The sequence below is a fragment of the Macrotis lagotis genome, chromosome 7 (genome assembly GCF_037893015.1).
Source record: "Macrotis lagotis isolate mMagLag1 chromosome 7, bilby.v1.9.chrom.fasta, whole genome shotgun sequence".
Lineage (NCBI taxonomy): Eukaryota > Metazoa > Chordata > Mammalia > Peramelemorphia > Peramelidae > Macrotis > Macrotis lagotis.
This window is the reverse complement of record NC_133664.1, coordinates 215,544,976-215,565,126: the sequence shown is the minus strand read 5'-3', so window position 1 is coordinate 215,565,126 and position 20,151 is coordinate 215,544,976. Positions and strand designations below refer to the sequence as shown.

Here is a 20,151-nt window from a genome sequence, read left to right as displayed (position 1 = left end):
TTTCCATTCTGGGTCATGGGATCATGGTTTTCTTTCTTTTCCCTCAGTTCTAATTCCTCATATAGAAATAAAATACACTTCATATAGAAATAAAATGCATCCTTTCCACCAACCCATTCTAATGAATAGGTGGTGGTGGGAAGGGTGGATGGAAGAAAATTGTATAACTTATAAATATGCATATGGATGAATATTGAAAAACTTTCATAATATGTAATTGAAAAAATAAAATATCAAAAAAGAAAGAACCTATAAAAAAGGATGGGGAGTAAAGAGAAGAAAAAGTAGAAAAGAATAGAATGGTGGGAAACAAGTATAATTTATCTTGTATATAGCTTTTTGTATATATGTTTACATGTTGACTACCTCATCAGATGCGATTTCCTCAAAGGCAGGAACTGGCTTTCTTTTCTTTGTATCTCCAGTTCTTAGCACAATGTCTGGCACATAAATCTTGGCAAACTTTAATTGTCTACCTCCCTTACTCTTTGTATGCATATATATTTATATATATATATATATATATATATATACATATATATATGTATATATATATATATATATACATATATATATGTATATATATATATATATATATATATATATATATATATATATATACTTGTTCTGCCCTCTTGGGGGTGATGAGCCTATTAGGTAAAAGTGAAGTTCAAGCAGTCTGTTCCCCCTCCCCATTCATTCCATCTTTAAATATAGTCTTTCTGCAGCAGTTACCATGAGTAGTAGAGGGTGGGAAGAGCATGAAGAACAGGAGTATATCTACAAGGTAGTAGCAAGGCTAAGATCAGCAACGGTCACTGAGGTGAGCAGTTTGAAGAGGGGAAAGAGGTTTTTTACAAAGAACTCTTAGGTGAGGAGTGGGGGAGGGGTTTGAGGAGTACTACAAGGGACTAAGGAGTGACTAAATGAATGATATTAGGGTTGTGTTTCTGCACAGGTCTGGAGGGGTTCACAGTTGCAGATTAGCCTTAAGAATTTATAGCACCTTAGATGAAGGCTTCAGCTTGACTGGGAGTTTGAAATTTTGTTAATACAAGATATTTCTGATGCTTGTCCTGATGAGATAACTTGGAGACACTAGTTTAGATAGGATTATATACCAGACTAGTTCAGAGACAATATATAAAGATTAGGGAAGATTTAACAGTTTTTAAAAGAGTAATAGTTTTAACAATGTGCCTATATAAGGTTTGTTAATTAAACAGAGGATTTTGTTAGGTAATAGGGATTTTTGCCTCTAAATACAGAAAGTAAAATATTATAACAATACAGAAAAAATAAAGGATTATGATATTTTTCTTAATACACAAAAAGGGGAAAATTACAATATCTTTGCCCAGAGTTCCTTTGCTTCCTTTAAACTACAGCCTTTTGATTTTCACCCTCTCAAACAGGGAATCTTTTCATAAAGCTACAGAGACATATGTTGTGCTCAAATAAAATTCTACAGAAGAAGACTTCAAATAAAAGTCTTTTGGAGGGGTGATGGGAGAGATATGGGATGCCTCCTGGACAATTCATGAATAATTTTGAAATCACAAAATGAACATTTCTGTCCTTCTCTAAAGCAACTATGGTCAAGCTTTTTGCAAGCTCAAAGGAATCATCGATAACCTGTGAGAGTACTAACTCTTGTAATAGCTACCTGAGTTGTAGGAAGCAAATTTTCACATCTAAATTCAGGATTGTAGGAAGCAAATTTTCACATCTAAATTCAGGATTGTAGGAAGCATATTTTCATATCTAAATTCAGGATTGAGTTAGGTGTTAAGTAAAAACTCACTTTCTTTGTCTTGTGGCATTTCTAAAGAAATCAGCTTGTAACTTTTTGCAGTTACCTGGGAATTAAAATTTATTATCTTTTCTTACACTCTTAATTCAAAGTCTTGTGATGTCTTCATTGATAAATGAACTCCCAGTGAGCCTTGCAAGTCCCCTCCTCTGAGCAATTCACTTGGCTTCATAATCATTTAAAACAGACAGAATCTATAAAATTACCAAGAGAAAATCTAATTACTAGTAAAAAGGGAGAGTTAGACTGAAAGTTTCAACAAAAAAGCTTTCCATTGGAAATTCTCTACCTGGGTCAAAGATATAGAGGAGTTTTTTGGTTAAAAATCAGGGGTGCACAGGTCTAGTTCCTTTATAGGGTTGCCAGACTGCCAAGTATGGAAGAAAGGTTTGAGAGACATGATTTCTGGGTATCATTTTATTAATTATGCTAGCTGATAATAAAAGGTGTCAGTGATATTCTTAAATGCCAAAGACCTTTTATAGAACCCACTCAAAGCTTATATATACTTTTGGATGAGTGAGTATTCCTGTGAATGCCAGTCAATTCTGATTTATTAGCAATTAATTAGAAGAATGAATATTACAGTAGGAGGTGAGCTTATTAATAAGGTGCTGGAGGACATTCCTGATCACTCAGTCTTGGACTAAAAGAATTTCTTATCCTGCCTCAGACAATCTAGACTAAAGAGGGTATATCTGTTCAGAAATGACTGAATGGCACACAGTGCATAGGAATTCACCTTAGATTACATTCTTTGTTAGGCTTTCTAGTTGGGTGAGGTAACAGTTCTAAGATTTTGTCTCACTATCCATCCTGACCTTCAGAGAGCTAAGTTTTAACTCATTTCCAAATGAAGAAGGAAAGAAAATTCTAGATCTTCCCAATGTTTGGTTATTTAATAATCATTTCTCTCAACTCACATTCTACAGAGCAATACAGACAGATTCTATACCACAGATGCTAAAGGAACTCACCCAGCTTGCAAGAAAGGAACTTGTATTTCATGACAAAAATCTGGGGGTGGAAAAACAGGAAGGGGTGGGACAGAGTACATGCACAAAGTATGGATAAGAGGAGTGAAGTTTTACACCCTAAAAAATGGACTTGTTTGAGAACAGGTATTGATGGCAGATGTAGAGTGGAACAAATCAGATCCAGATCTGGTGGAAGTTAACAGGGTCATTTATGGAGACCTGTTTTGGGTGGGAGAAATTTTCTTTTAATAGGACCAAAAATTGGATGAGAATTTGAGTTGGCTTTTTGTCTGTTACTATATAGTTTATGGACAGCTATATACGTAGTACAGAAGACCTGAGTTCAAATGTGATCTTAGACACTTAGCTATGTGACCCTGGACAAGTCACTTAACTTTGCCCTAGATTTCCCATCTATAAAATGAGCTGGAAAAGGAAATTATTTTCCAAGAAATACCTTTGCCAAGAAATCTACAAATAAGGACACAAAGAATTGGATATGGTGAGCAACAACAAAAATATATTCTATGGGTGTTAGGACCATGTAGGATCTGTGATTCCTTCTTAGTGCCCTATCATTGTAACTACAACATCAAAACAGCATATTTCAAAACCACAATGAAACAAAAAAAATTTTGGACATGTGTAATACTAAAATTTGTTTTGGGAGACTTTTCTGTTTGTAGTGGGTTTCATTTTGCTTTTGTTCTCAATTTGGTGAGAGGGTAGATTTTTGCTGATTAAACAAATAGAAATTTTTTTTTTGATCAAAAGAAGTGATATACCCAAATTCTTTCTGTGGCATAGATAATCATCTTGACAGGAGCCAGAGGGTCATCATAGGTGATATTTATAAACCAATATTCCTAATATGTACATGTGCAAATATTTTTCAATAAAATATTAGCCAAGTACTAAAAATATCACGAAGATTATATACAATGAATTTTTTACTAAGAATATTGGGTTGATTTAGTATTAGGAAAAGTATAAACTAAAACATCCATAAAATTTCTTTTAAAAATTGTATCTTATCAGTAGATGCAGAAAAAGCTTTTAAGAAATTATAACATTTCTGTTTTAAAAACCCCAATAGAAAACATAAGAATAGATTTTCCTTAAAATGGTACTTATCTAAAAACAAGAGCTGCTAATATTTGTAATACTAATTAACTAAAATCCTTTCCAATCACTTGTGGGTGAAAAAAGGATAGCCATTGTCAACCCTTTTATTGTTTTTCGTTTTATTTTATTTATTTTGAGTTTTACAATTTTTCCCCCAATCTTACTTCCCTTCCCCCACCCCCACAGAAGGGAATTTGCCAGTCTTTACATTGTTTCCATGGTATACATTGATCCAAATTGAATGTGATGAGAGAGAAATCATATCCTTAAGGAAGAAAAATAAATATAACAGACAGCAAGATTACATAATATCAGTTTTTTCCCCTAAATTAAAGGTAATAGTCCTTGGTCTTTGCTCAAACTCCACAATTCTTTCTCTGGATACAGATGGTATTCTCCATCGAAGATAGCTCCAAGTTGTCCCTGATTGTTGCACTGTTGGAATGAGCAAGTCCATCAAGGTTGATCATCGCCCCCATGTTGCTGTTAGGGTATACAATGTTTTTCTGGTTCTGCTCATCTCACTCAGCATCAGTTCATGCAAATCCCTCCAGGCTTCCCTGAATTCCCATCCCTCCTGGTTTCTAATAGAACAATAATGCTCCATGACATACATATGCCACAGTTTGTTAAGCCATTCCCCAATTGAAGGACATTTACTTGATTTCCAATTCTTTGCCACCACAAATAGGGCTGCTATGAATATTTTTGTACAAGTGATGTTTTTGCCCCTTTTCATCATCTCTTCAGGGTATAGCCCCAGTGGCAGGATTGCTGGATCAAAGGGTATGCACATTTTTGTTGCCCTTTGGGTGTATCAACACTTTTATTTAAATGCTGCCTATACCAAGAAAAGGAAATTAAGGCTCTATTCATAGTTAAAGAATAAAAAGAATGCTCACCTTGTTTAGCTGATATGATGGTGTCTTAAAGAATCCTAATGAATCAACTGAAAGTAAATTTAAACCATAATTTTGACAAACTTTCAGGGTATAAAATAAATCCACAAAAATCAACATTTCTATTAAAACAATAAAATTATGTAGGATTTTTATTTTTTATTTTATATTTCTGTAGACTGGATAAAATATTTGACAATCTTCCTTCCAAGATACACACAAGATAGAATTACATAGTCAAAACTTTTGGTATAAGAACTCAATTCTGGCAAAAATTTCTGGTAAAATTGTATAGCAATTTGGAAGAAATTAGGTTTAGATCATCACCTTGCACTCTGTGCAATGATAAATTCCAAAGAGATATATGACCTAGTTATGAAAAGTCACACCACAAAATAGAGAAACATTTAATTGATCTAAAGAGAGAACTGTCTATGACCAAAATGGAAGAGAGGGTCATAGAAGATAAAATAGTTAACTGATTGAATACATCTAATCTAAAATTAAAAGGGAAACAACTAAGGAAAATCTTTTGTTGCAATATTTAGTGGTGATAGTTTCACATCTCACATAGATATATTTGTTGTTTGTTGTTGTTATTTTCAAAGAGAACATTGAGATTTCAGTGTGTGAATTGGATTTACTCTGCCTTTGCCTCAGCCATACATACACAACCACAACCACACATTCATGTATGTTCATTTATACACATATGCACACACATATATGCATGATGAATTCAAATTTAAAAGAAAAAGATCCATAATAATATGAACAGATAGTTCTCAAGATAACAAATTCAGACTTTCTGTAGTTATGTGAAAAAATTTCAATTCATTACTAATGAGAAAAATGAAAATAACAATTCTTGGATTCTTCAACACCCCTCAGAGTGGTAGAGATGACAAAAAATATATAAATATTGAAATAGCTATAGGAACACAGGTTTATAATGTTCACTCCTGTTGGAGAACATTGGGAGTAAATGGGTACAACCATTCTGGATAGTAATTTGGAATTGCACATAAAGTTATCAAACTGCATGCCCTTTTATTCAGACATTAGGTCTATAACTAAAAGAGATGAAAGAAAGAGGAGAAGGTCTTTCTTTTATATACAAAAATATCTTATATATAATATACTTATATATCTTATATCTTTATTTCTCCTTGCCCCCATCATTTATCAGTTTATAAAAGCCCTGAACAAATTGTGATATTTGGATATTATTTTACTTGAGAAAATGAGGGGATAGATTCAGAAAGACATAGAAAGTCTTGTGTGAACTGATGGAAAGCAAAACGAGCAATGGATGAACAATTTACACTTATAACATCAGTATTGTTAAAATACAATTTTGAGAAACTTATGAATACTGATGAATTAAATATTCCAGAGGACTGAAAAAGAAAAATTATGTTCACTTCATGACAGTGAGATGATGGATAATTTGCATAATAAATATATTTCTTGTAATATGACCAATGTGGAAATGTTTTGCTTAATTCTGCTTCTTTTGTATAATGATTCTGTATTCAAGTCTCTTTTTCTTCAGTGTATGTATTGGAGAGACTAGAAAATTCATAAAAATTATAAACATTAAAATATTAAAACAATAGAAGTCACATGACTTAAAAATTTGATTCTTGTTAAAATTCCTTTTTTCCCTTGAGGAATCCATGTGAAAAATCCATAAAAATATTTTTGGAAAATTTAAATTTTAAAGCATTTCTCTTGCTTTAAATAATATTTTTTGAATAAAAATGGATATATTTTACAATGAATATTATTTCCCTACTCAAAAATCTTTTTAATCAAGCCTGAAGCATCATTATTTACAAATGTCATCTAGTCCAGCTCCCCAACCCAAAATTTATACTTAAGTGAGTTTAAATGAGGTTAAATGTCCTTTCTCAAAGACACACAAGTTGTAGCAGGACTGAGATTCAAATCTAAATCCATTTGATTTTTCCCCACAGTCTCTCTTTGCACCATGTTTTTCTCCATTGCTTTTAAGCTAACAGTGAAGAAGTTGGCAGGAGAATTTCAGAATGATAACTGTTTCTTTAAATATCTACAGTAGATTGGTAACTAGAGGGAGAAAAATTTTCCAATGGCACTTTTTTTAAACATCTGGTCCTAAAGATCCTTGGAAGGCAGTGTTACCAACTTCCTAATAAATTTAATTATTGGTCAAGAAGAACAGTGTTCTTAAGAGATATCAAGTAATCCTTGGGTTGAATGAGTTGGAGAAAAAACTCAGTAGATAGGGTGTTGCTTATTTGATTGAGAACAGAGCAACTGTTTGTAATACAGTAAACAGAGCTAGCTTTCTGACCCAGAAAGATTTGTGTGCAATTTCTGATACCTAACCCTTAAGTATTCCAGTAAGTTTTCTAAATTGAATAATAATCGCCAGTTTGCATTATTATAATATGTTTTTCCACTGGAAATTTCTTTCCTAACCTAATGAAATTATAGGTCTAAATAATATAAAAAAGTTTTTCTAAATAATGCAAAAACAGCATTTCTTTGATCTTTGGAAAAAGAATAGAGCTTTTTTTTTTCTTTGTACTTCTTTCACAAGTAGTGATTGTACCTGACCGTATCTGACACATAGTAGATGTGTAAATGCTTGTTGAATGATTGATTTCAGATATATTTCCAAGGAATTTTCAGTTTTTCAGAAAGTCTCAATGTTAACACAATCAGGGAAGCAGGTCAACTTGATCTGTGTTAGCAAGAAAGAAACAGTATATTGAGAATAACCCTTGAGTTCTCAAACTTCTGTGTTGGTATTTCTAAAGTAGCCTCTTATTCTGCAATTGCAAAAATAATTGACTTAGACAGATAAGATCTTTACATGCTAAATAACCAAGAAAATAAAGTCACTCTGTGGACTCCGATGTTCTTGGGTAACTTTCCATGTGTTATGTATTTCAGTGGTATATAATTGGCCCTACATAAAGTTCATGTGCAGAGTTATGTCACAAATTGTTTCATATTTTGAGATCAGAAAATTCTAAAACGTTGAATGATATCAGAGACTTTGTGCTTAGTTATTACCCCTAAAACCTTCTCTCTTTTCTGATGTACAATCCTTAAAAGGTACATGATTACCTTTCATGATCAACAACACAACTGAAGAAATTATTAGGTTTGATATATTTCATATCAGGGTTTTTAACTTGCATGGGAGTTTTTGCATTTCCCATCCATGGGAATTTTTCCATGAAAGCTGTTATCTAAAATTTATTTATTTGTTTATTTGTTTGTTTGTTTGTTTATTTCTTTATTTGAAGTTTTTGCAAGGCAATGGGATTAAGTGACTTGTCACACAGCTAGGTGATTATTAAGTGTCTGAGGCAAGATTTGAACTCAGGTCCTCCTGACTCCAGGGCCAGTGCTCTATCTACTGTTCCACCTAGCTGTCACCTATAATTTATTTTCTAAAAAATAATTGTGAAGTTGTGAAATGCACAATCTTCAAGTGATATTTTTTAGAAATTATTGTTAAATACTTTTGTCTGAATTAAAAAGGTGCAAATTTAAGAGGCTATAGGATCAAAAAATAAAATTATTACTCCAATTATGTTTGTGATTCTTTAATAATATTAAAAATATTAAAATAATATATATCTGTTAACATAAATTCCCATTATACTACTAGTGTAGTTAGTTTAAATGAATTAATAAAATAAATTAAATTATTAATGAATTCTTGGCCATACAAATACAACAAATGCTATTTTCCCTTACCTTGAAATATTTTAGGAATATTTTGAAAAGAAGAAGCTAAAATCAAAGAAGTTTCTGGAAGTTTTATCACCTTCTAAAAATTCTTCAGTCAATTTAGATCTTCTCACTTTGTATATTGTAAATCAGATCTCTATCAAGAAGGGAAAACCTGGTGAGTACATATTTGAACTTCATTTTAAAGACTATAAAATATCTATAACTTTAGAATTAAGAGGCAATGGCTAGTATCTGTAAGTTCAAATAAAGTCTTGTATTGTTTACTAATTTTTTTACTCTAAATTATACAAAATATTATATCCATATATGCCCAAATAAACATATTGGTATATACCAATAACACATGGTTATGTCTTAAGTGAGTGAATATTAGGGAATAGATAATATCTTTTTTACCAGTCTTTATTAGATTCCAAGAGAGGTTATTTTGAATTAACTTTAAATATTGTGAAGTAGTAAATGTTTTCCTGACTAATTTTATTTTAGTTCATTTGTTCCATACCTCTTTCAATATTTTTGAAGCATTAATTTAAATCTGTTATAAGAACATTTGAATAAAACTAGTAATAGAGTTTTTAGGTTTTTTGTAATGGCAAAAATTATAGTAGGTAATTTAAAAATTCAAAAGTATTATGATAACAATATGCCATTGGCCTTTAAAGTATGCAGTGAGATATGCCAAAGACATCATTTTCATTGGCACTAGGTACAGAGCAAATTAAATTTGTATTTATAATTCTTCTCCCTTTTTTTCTGTGCCCCTTGCCTTTCACTCCAGATGTCATTTGCGATCTTCTGGGTAGCCTAAGGCTCTCAGTTTGGCATTGGGTCTGTGCATCTTCAGTGTATGCCATGTTCAGAAAGTATTCACTCCTTAAAGTAAGCACTCCCACTCTAACTGGGTATTACCTCAGTTTTAAGAAGAAAATATTTTGATCATAGAATAATTTATTCATATTGATGACTATAAATGATTGTTAGGGATAATCCTCTCAGTGAATAATTATTTTGTAAAAGAATTCAAATTTAAAAGGAAATTCCAACTGAATCTCTCATTAGTATCTTATTCTGTTAGGGTATGTTCTCTTCCAGATTCTTTATAAACAGGGCTTCTTGATTGGGCACTTGACAAATCAGGAGTTGCCAATGCCAATGTTTTAAAAGATTGGAAAATTAATTTGCCCCATTTATTTCTGCATATCATGGGATGAATTTTGTAATTTTTCACCTTTCATTGCTATTTTATGATGTAGCTTCTTCCAAAGACAGGGAATATTTCAGGTAGATATTGTGTTTTATGTAAATTTAGAGGTCTCTGATACACTTTATGTAATTAACAATTATATTATAATAATATAACAATTAAATTAGCAGTATCAACAGATTTGGACAAATGTTCATCTTTTGAAGCTTCTTTAATTCCTCACACTTTTAAAGAGTTTCTTAGTTGTGTACACATTTAGTGAATATCTGTATGCTTATGTGTATGTATGTGTATATCATATGTATGAAAGAATGAAATGGGGGCAATTAGGTGACACAGTGGGTACAGTACTATCCCTGGAGTCAGGAGGATCTGAGAGAAATACAGCTTCAGACACTTAATAATTACTTAGCAGTGTGACCTTGGGCAAGTCACTTAACTCCATTACCTTGCCAAAAAAAAGTGGGGAAACAAAAGAATGAAATGTATATCACAGTGGGATCATATCTGTGGGTGTTGTAAAGAGGGTGGAATATGGTAGGTATACACTTAAGATATCAGTCACTGCCTTGGAGCTAACTACATCCTCTTTAAAGGCATATGTATATACATATATGTGAAGAAAACTGTACTTTGAGATGCACTTTATTAGTTATATAGACTTTGCTGTTTGAAGAGAGACCTAAACGAGCAGTTTCTTTCATGCTTATTGAAAATTTCTTTGTTGCAAGGCAACAGAAGCCCATTTACATTTTGTAGTAGTTACAAAACAAATAAAATTCCAGAGAAATGAAATGAAGATATAAAATTTAAATTAGGACTTTTAATTTATCAAACAGAACTATAGAATGTTAATATTGCATATCTACAGGCAAAAAATCCTTCTAAAACCAATTATTTGTACATAGAAGACAATTAAAAATGCTTGTTGAATTTAATTGAATGTGGCAAAAAGTTTAATAAAAATGCATTACTGTTAAAAATTTGAGCTTTTTCATTACAGCTACTGTGAGAAAACCAACATTTGTGAATATAAGCACGAACACAAAAATACCTATAAGAAAGCACAATTTCGAATTATTGATGCCTTCTCATTATAAATCATCTAATAGCTACTTTGATGACACAGAAAACAGGTAACTTAAAACTGGGGTTTTGTACTGAGAGGTGTTGATTTTTTTTTTAATTTAGAGACCTTAAATTGTTTACTATTAATTGTCTATAGTCCTGATTGCATTTTCAATAGTGGAATATAGTGTTATTCAATTTCCTCTCTCATTCCTTCCATTAAGTTTCATCTCTCAACAATATTAGTTTGTTTTTATTTTTAAAAAAACCCAACAACAGGGACTTCCAGGGTGGAGCCAAGATGGCAACATGAAGCTAGCATGCTCGCAGAGCTTCTCTATCAAAGATAAATGATGCCTCTGTTCTGACATTCAAGCTATACAGATGCCACCAAGAAAAAGAAGACACAAAGAAGTTTTCAACGGTAGACATATTGGAGGACTGTCTGGTCTTTTTGGGTGAAAAGGGGAAGTTAAGTCACAAGGAAAGCCTGGGAGACTTTTTAGACACAGTGCAATCCAGGTCCCAACTGCTTGACAACAGCAGAAGTTCTGAGAGCTAGATAGCAAGGCAGCAGGGAGGATCCCAACCCCAAATTCTGAATCCTGGGAACACTGGGGAAAAAGACAGAACTGGGTTGGAAACAAACCACTGCTAAATCAGAACTGGCAAATAAAAGGAGAAAACAAACCTCTCCAAAGGTAAGGCTTGAACTGCATAGGCAACATCTTGGCCAATGACAAATCAGGGATCAGACCCCAGCACCAGTAAAAACAAAACAAAACAAATAAACAAATATACTCTTTATACCCCAGAAGCAGTGCTAAAACAACAAAAATGAATAAAAAAAAGCTAAAAGAGAATAGACCAAGAAATACTCTATCCATTAGATCTATGGAAAAGGGATAAATTTATGACTGAAAAAGTATTAGAACACATTATAAACCACAAAATGAATGGTTTGCTATATTAAATTTAAAAGGTTTTGCACTAATAAAATCAATGCTGTCGAAATTAGAAGGAAGGCAAAAAGCTGGGAAACTATCTTCACAACAGGACTTCTGATAAAAGTCTCATTTCTAAAATATATAGAATTTCATCAAATTCATAAGATCCCTAGTCATTCTTCAATTAATAAATACTCAAAGGATATGAATAGTTTTTCAAATGAAGAAATTAAAGCTGTATGTGTGTGTGTGTGTGTGTGTGTGTAAAATCATATGAAAAAGTATTCCAAATCATTATTAATTAGAGAAAAGCAAACTAAAACAACAATGAGGTATCACCTCACCAATATCAAATTGACCAAGATGAAAAAAAGGGCAAATGATCAATGTTGGAGAGGTTGTAGGAGGATTGGGACATTGTTGCATTGCTGGTGGAGTTGTGAATGGATACAACCGTTCTGGAGAACAATATGGGATTATGCCCAAAGAACAATAAAACTGTTCATACCCTTTGACTCAGCAATTCCAATTCATATCTATATCCAGAAGAAAACATAAAAAAGTCCCACATGTTCCAAAATATTCATAGCAGCTCTTTTTGTAGTGGCAAAGAATTGGAAATTGAGGGGATGCCCATCAACTGGGGAAATGTTAATCAAGTTAGAGTACATGAATACTATGGAATGCTATTGTTCTATAAGAAACCATAATGGTCAGACTCTAGAGTGACATGAAATGAGATACAGGATCTGATGCCAAGCAAAGAGAGCAGACCTAGAGAAGAATGTACACATTAACAACAACATTGTGAGATGATCACCCTTGATGGAAGCAGCTCCTCTCAGCATTTCAGAGAGCTAGGACAACTGTAGTAGACCAGATATGGAAAATGTCATCCCCATCCAGAGGAAGAAAAACAAAAAGAAAAAAAATTCAACCCTTAAGAATCTAATGAACATTTTTTCCCGTAATCCTAATTCCTCATAACAAAAATGACTAATCTCTAAACATATTTATCAAAAATAGGCATGTACAATGCTAACCTGACTGTTAGCTGATGAGGGGAGAGGGATGGAGAAAGGAGGGTAGAAGGAAATTTTCTATATGTGCATATGAATGAAAAAATATACATGTGCATATGAATAAAAAAATAAAGATGATACTCAAAAAATTGTTCTAGATTTTGTCTTATGACAAAGCTTGTAGCTCTCTTTATATATTCTTATAGAGTATAGTTTTAATTCTTTCATCATTCTAATCACCAAGGTCTGGGATTACAATTTGTTTCTTTTTTCTTAAAAAAAGGAGTTTGAAGTAGATAGTCTCATAAGTTTCTTCTGACCATAAATTCCTGAGGCAGTGATTCCTAATTGGCAAAAATTATAGGAAAAAAGCCATGGATTTAGATTCAAATAATCTCAGTTCTTTTGTGCTGTTTTGAAATCTCTAGGAATTTGAGCAAAGTTATTTCTCTTTTTTCCTTTGGGCCTCAGTTTCCTCAATTGCAATGAAAAAGGTAAAACTAGAGTATCTTCAAAGTCATTTGTAACCTTAAATGCTATGATTCTATCAATCCATGATTGCAGTTATCCAACCTTTTAGAGACACCAGAGCTATATGTAAAAATCTTTCTATTAAAGTAGTGCAATTAATTAAATTATAATTCAGGTGCAAGTGAAGTGACTTACCTAAGGTCATACAGCTAGGCAATTATTAAGTGTCTGAGGCTGGATTTGAACTCAGGTACTCCTGACTCCAGGGCTGGTGTTCTATCCACTGCACCACCTAGCTGCCCCAGAATTGTCATTCTTGATCAGACCATATAGTATTGATTAACAATGACTGACAATGGGGCGGCTAGGTGGTGTAATGGATAAAGCACCGGCCTTGGAGTCAGGAGTACCTGGGTTCAAATCCGGTCTCAGACACTTAATAATTGCCTAGCTGTGTGGCCTTGGGCAAGCCACTTAACCCCATTTGCCTTGCAAAAACCTAAAAAAAACCAATGACTGACAGACTAGCCTATTGGTCAGGTGATATAGGAATGTAGTATTTTTTTTCATTATTTGTCTTCACTAATCATATTCATTAATAAAATACAAGAAGATAATGCTTGGAGGGGGCCTCTTAAATTCTTGGGGCAATTACTTTTTATTTCCCTGTTGTGGTTTTGGAGGGGTTGGGTATCCCATAACGGTTCATTACTCTAAAATGCCATAGTGTATTTTTGATCTTATTGCTGTGATGATTAAAAAGTTTGAGACATAATTTCAGTAGCAGTCTTGAATGCTAAAGGCCCTTATGGTGGCAGGCTCATGGCTTATATGTTCCTGAAAGAAGAGTGTTCTTGAGGGTGGACTCTAATTTATTTTCAATTAATGATAGGTGGACTTTACAAAGAGAAGAGAGCTCACTCCAATGAGGAGTTGGGAGTGACATCATGTCACTCATGGTCAGAGAGTTTTCCCCCTAAACTACTCCCCCCCCAGCCTTGGGCAAAGTAGTCAGAGAATTACTATCTCCTACAGAAGTCTGAGCCAATTGAGTGGAGTAGCAATACCTAGAATGAGGAGAATATTAATACTGTCTTCCATCAGTCCTATCCTTGAGAGACTGAAGAAGGAGCTGGGAATGAATAAAAAAAAAAGCTTAGGTTTCCTCAACTTTAAGAATTGATTATTAATATAAGAGAAGTTTTCATTTCTCACACTATCCAGCACATTTAATACCTTTAAAATTGGAGGTTATAGAATATCACAGACTTTGTACATTTTATTTGGAGGGAAAACTCTTACTAGCTTATATTTCCTCAATCTTATATAGAACAGTACACATTTCTAATATATTACCAATCTAATTGTATTGAAGTCCAGTTTATGTTATAATTTATAAAATTTTTCTTTTAAATTTTCAGTAGATCGCATCATCAAAAGAGAGACATTAAAAATGGATCTGGCCCAGTTGAGGTGAGGTTATTTTAAAAATAATTGGAGGAATTTTTTTTAGCTAAGAATTCTTAGTTACATTTCAAGGTAGAGGTTTATTTATTAATATCACTTTTAAATGGTAATGGTATATATTATATGGGATTGACTTGCTTGTATGGTTTTTGCTTCTAGTTCTTTTGTAATAAAACTCAGAAGGGCCATTCATGTTTTGATACTTAATTTGATTTCATATTACTAATGAGCAATACATAGGTGAAAACATACTGACATAATCACTTTATTTTATATGAAATTAAGATATAGATATTCATATTTTTCAGGCTTCCCTTCTCCCTGAAATATGAAATCTTAAATGTAGTTTACCTAGAAGTCAGTTATTGTGCTATGAGTAACCCTAAGCACTCTCCTTTTTTAAGGCCACTTGTGGCCCATATAAAAGAAACTCCAAAATGTTTTCTAAGACATTGTTTTTAAATTGGATTTAAAATTGCAGAACTGACAATGCTATAAGGAAGATGAGAGAATCATTGCAATCTAGTGGTAGGGTAGGAGATATGGGTACTAAATAAAAGCTTATTAATTTGTTGATTTGACTACTACGAGCAGTCTAATAACTAGTTTCCCTTTTGAGGATAATCTGTTGCAGTGAGTTAGCAGTGAGTTAAATTTAAGACTAATAGACATTTAATAACTCTCTCTCTCTCTCTCTGTATGTATATATATATATGTATGTATATATATATATATATATATATATATACATATATGTTAAATACACTTAAAAGAAGTCTTATGACTTGGTATACACAGTATTGCCAATAGGCAGTGATCACCTTGATCATCAAGGTCATTGACATATTCTGAGCCCATTATTTTTGGGTATACTTCTGGCATGATTTAAAATCCTGGCAACTGGAGATAACAGAATTCTGACTTCCCTTTCATTTGAAGTATAATCAGGGTTCATCAAACTAAGATCTCTTCTTCTAATAGAAGAAGTTATAGAAGGAGATATAGAGAAATAATGATTTAATGGTTAAATTATTAAAAACATCACAAAAATAACATAATCACTAAAGAAACTAATTCCTTATAATTAATCATGACTCTCATTCCTTAATGTTCTTCGTTTTAAGACTTTCCTTTTGATATTTTTTATTTTTAGTACATGACTATTTTTAATTGGTCTGCTTTTCATAAATAATAATTTTATAGTAATTAACTATATTTTCCTTATAGTTGTCAGGAATCATGGATTCATACAATATGCTAGAAAATAAATTTAAAAAATTAAAAACCAACAGTTTTCTTTCTTTGTAAATTGGATGTTTCAAAAACTACATATTATCCAAAAGAAAATTTTAGTACCAATGTGGTGTTCACTTGAAAATGTTCTTCTAAAGAAAAGCATATTAAATAGGTCAAGCTAAATTTTTTCACAAAACTCATTTCATTAGATTTTTGTAAAACATTTTAATTTCTGTTTTTTAGACATTTAGAAAATGCTTGATAGTCTGAATTTATAAAAATTTTGGACCACATTAATTTAAATTCACTTTTAGTTTTTTCAAATTTAATTTGTTCTAAAAACTTCTAACTTTAAATTCATTATGTTTCTCCTAATTTTGTTCTGCTTTTGTTGTTGTTGTTGTTGTGTGTATGTGTGTCTTTGCTTTTTAGATGTGTTTCTTATAAACTCTGTACATTGTTGGGCTTTTTTCCTATCACTCACTTTATTGGATTGTCCAGGCCATTCATATAAAAATAAAGTTTTCCACTGTTCATACTTGTATTGATGCTTTCTCCTCCAGAACCTGGGATTTTACTTTGTTCTTTTTTTTCTAAAATATCTTCATTTATTTTGGTATAATCTATACTAAGACAATCTTATTCCCATTGGCTCTTTTTCCTTACCCTAAACCACACTCCTCATTATCACTTTTTTCCTGCTAGTTTTAGAGTTTGGATTGTCACTTCCTTTTCTTAGTTTTAGAGTTTTATTTTTAATTAATCTGTTTTCACAGTTAACAATATTTTAGTAATTACATGTATTTTTCCTTTTAATTTGTCCAGAGTCATGGTTTCTTACATTTCCCTAGAAAATCAATTTAAAAAAAATTAGAAAACAGCAATTTTCTCTCTTTTTCAACTGGATGGACTTCAAATATTTCATATTATCTAAAGCAAATTTTTTGTTTTAAGTTTATTCCTTTTTTCTTTCTTCCTGTTATTTAGTTATGTAATATCCCTTCCCCCACCTTTATTTAGTTCTAGTGTACAGGGTTTGCCACTTTGAGTTGTATCTTGAAATCCATTGCTTTTTGGAACATATTATTTCTCCCCCCCCCCCTTATTTTTCAGTCATATGCAAAGATACTTTTTAAGCTTCTGTCTTACTAACTCAAAGACTGAGAATGAAGGATAAACATCATCATCTTCTATCTGCGTCACCTAGCTGCCCTGTTCCTATATTAGTCAAACTAGAATTTGTCAAGCTAGCAGTCAAGAAGAACTAGAGCTAAGGGAGGGGAAAAAAGCATGAGAAAAAGAAAAAAACATAAAAGAAGTTAGTAAAAAGTGAGCATAGAATGATTTTCTCTGCATTAAGAATTCATGATTTTTACTTTGGATGGCATTTTTCATAACATAACTTTCAGGATTATTGAGAGGAGTTGGGTCAATCATAGTTGATCGTCTCACAGTGATGCTGTTAGTGTGTTTAATGTTCCAGTGGTTCTGCTCACTTCATTCAGCATCATCAATTCATGAAAGTCTTTCCATGCTTTTATAAAGTTAGGCAGCTCATGATTTCTTACAGAACAATACTGCTGCATAAAATTTATATACCATAGTTGGTTTAACCATTCTCTAATCAATTTACGATTCTTTGTCACTACAAAAAGAATTATATAAATATTTTTATTCATTTGGATCCTTTCCCCATTTTTATGATCTCTTTGTAATTTGGATCAAAGAGTATGCACCACTTTATTGCTCTTGGGGAAAGTGGAACATATTATCTCATTGCCTTTAGAGTTTCTGATGACAAAAGTTTGTTATTTGGATTTCCTTTTCAAAATTATCTTTTGAACATTATTGTTATTACAGTATATAACATTTTCTTAGTTCTACTCACTTCATTTTTCATTGATGTTTCATTTTTTCCAAATACATGTTATGAAAGTTTTTTTAAGTTACAAAATTTCCTTCCACCCTCCCTTCCCACCCCCTTACCCTCAGAGGCGAATAGACAGGTTCACATTGTACATACATACTTTTAATAATACGTTTACAGATTAATCATTTTCAGTATGAGGAATTAGGATTAAGGGAAAAAATACATAACAGAGAATATAATGTTCAACAGTTTCTGAAGGGTTTTTTATTTATTTTGTTATTTTTCTGACTCTGAATGGGGGAATAGCATTATCCATCAGGTATAATACAGTTGTCCTCTCTTTGAACTGCTGAGAGGAGCTGCTTCCATCAAGGCTGATCACCTCACATTGTTGTTGTTAATGTGTACACTGTTCTCTTGGTTCTGCTCCCTTGGCTCAGTATCATTCCATACTTCTCCAGAGTCCAATCTTTTATGGTTTCTTTTAGAACAATGATATTCCATATTATTCTTGTACTATAACTTGTTTAGCCATTCTCCAATTGATGGGCATCCCCTCAATTTCCAATTCTTTGCCACTACAAAAAAGAACTGATTTCTTCTGGACATAGGCCTAGAATAGGGATTGCAGAATCAAAGGGAATGAATATTTTTCTTGCTCTTTGGGCATAGTTCTATATTGCTCTCCAGAATGATTGTATCCATTCACAACTCCACAAGCAATGCATCAATTCCCCAAGTTATTTGGTAGTTTGATTGTCATGGCACTGAATAAGTATTTTAATTTGGGTAGAATTGTCATTTTTATTATATTAGCTGGATCTAACCATGAGCAATTGATATTTTTCCGATTATTTAAATCTGACTTTATTTGGGTGAGAAATGCTTTATAACTGTGCTCATGCAGTTTCTGGGTTTGTCTGGTAGTTAGATTCTGAAGTATTTAATGTTGTCTATAGTTGCTTTCTATCTCTTGCTCTTGGGCTTTGTTGTTCATATGCTGATGATTTATATAGGTTTATTATATATGTTGCTACTTTGCTGAATTTATTAACTGTTTCAAGGAAATTTTAGATGATTTTCTCAGGTTCATCATATCATCTGCTCACTTCCTTAAATGTCTCTTTTTTTCCATTCAGGATGACACACCATTTTTCAGGGTAAGTTATTCTTGATTGCAAGCCCAGTTCCATTGTTGGTTTCTTGATCTTCTTTCAGTGTGGAAGCTGCTAAATTTGTGTTATGCTGACTATAGTTCCTGTAGTATTTTGCTTGTATTTTTTCTTAAAACTGGGATCTTCAAAATTTATCTAGGATATTCCTGTGAATTTTCATCTTGGGATCTCTTTTAGATGGTGATCAGTTGATTTCTTTTCTATTTCTTTCTTACTTTCTTGTTCCTAACTTTCAATACAATTTTCTTAATAATCCCTTAAAGTATACTGTCTAGACTTAGTTACTATAACTTTCATGTAGTCCAAGAATTCTTATATTGCTTCTCATTGTTCTGTTCTCTAGGTCAGTTGTTTGTCTCCTGAGATATTTCATATTCTTTTCTGTTTTTTCCATGTTTTTTATTTTGTTTTGTTATTATTTGCTAGGTTTTCTTCATTACTTTTATTTTTCTAATTTTTTCCTCAATCTCTCTTGATTGGTTTTCAAGTCCTTTTTAAGCTCTTCCTAAAACCTTTTCGGGGATTTTGACCACTTTGTTTTTTTCTTTGAGATAGGAGGACCTTTTAAAAGTAATATTTTATTTTTTCTAATAATATGTAAATTCAACATTTATTTAAAAATTTTGAATTCCATATTTTTGTCTTTCCTCTCTCACATCCTACCTCCCTAAAACACTAAGGAATTTGATATAAGCTAAATATGTGCAATCATGTAGCATATGAAAGAAGAAGAATGTGAAAAGAGCATGCTTTGATCTGCAGTTAGGCTTCATCAGTTCTTTCTTTGGAAATGAATATCATTTTTTCTTGTGAGACCTTTGGCATTCTCTTGGATTGTTATATTGCTGGAATAGCTAAATCTTTTCTCATTAATATCTTACTGCCTTGCTGTTACCGCTCACTTCAGTTTGCATCAGTTCATGTAAACCTTTCTAGGTTTTTTTCTGAAATCCATATGCTTGTCATTTCTTATACCACATTAGGATTCTACTACGTTCATATATCAAATTTTTGCCACCACACAAAGAACTGCAATGAATATTTTTTTTACAAGAAGGAGCTTTCTCTTTGCCCTCATCCCCCCCCCCCTTTTTTTAACCTCTTTGACATAAAAATCTACT

At 32.3% G+C, this 20,151-nt stretch overlaps 1 protein-coding gene across 5 annotated transcripts in view; it reads left to right on the top strand.

The window, feature by feature from the left end:
• REDIC1 (regulator of DNA class I crossover intermediates 1) overlaps window positions 1-20,151 on the top strand; it is a 40,802-nt gene that overhangs the window by 16,102 nt on the left and 4,549 nt on the right. Inside the window, exons 3-6 of one of the 5 annotated variants that reach the window (XM_074194838.1) lie at window positions 8,589-8,724; window positions 10,778-10,910; window positions 14,707-14,755; window positions 18,995-19,015. In XM_074194838.1, the coding sequence (XP_074050939.1) occupies window positions 8,589-8,724; window positions 10,778-10,910; window positions 14,707-14,755; window positions 18,995-19,015 (339 nt within the window). The other 4 variants (XM_074194837.1, XM_074194840.1, XM_074194839.1 and 1 more) reach the window with 4 other exon arrangements.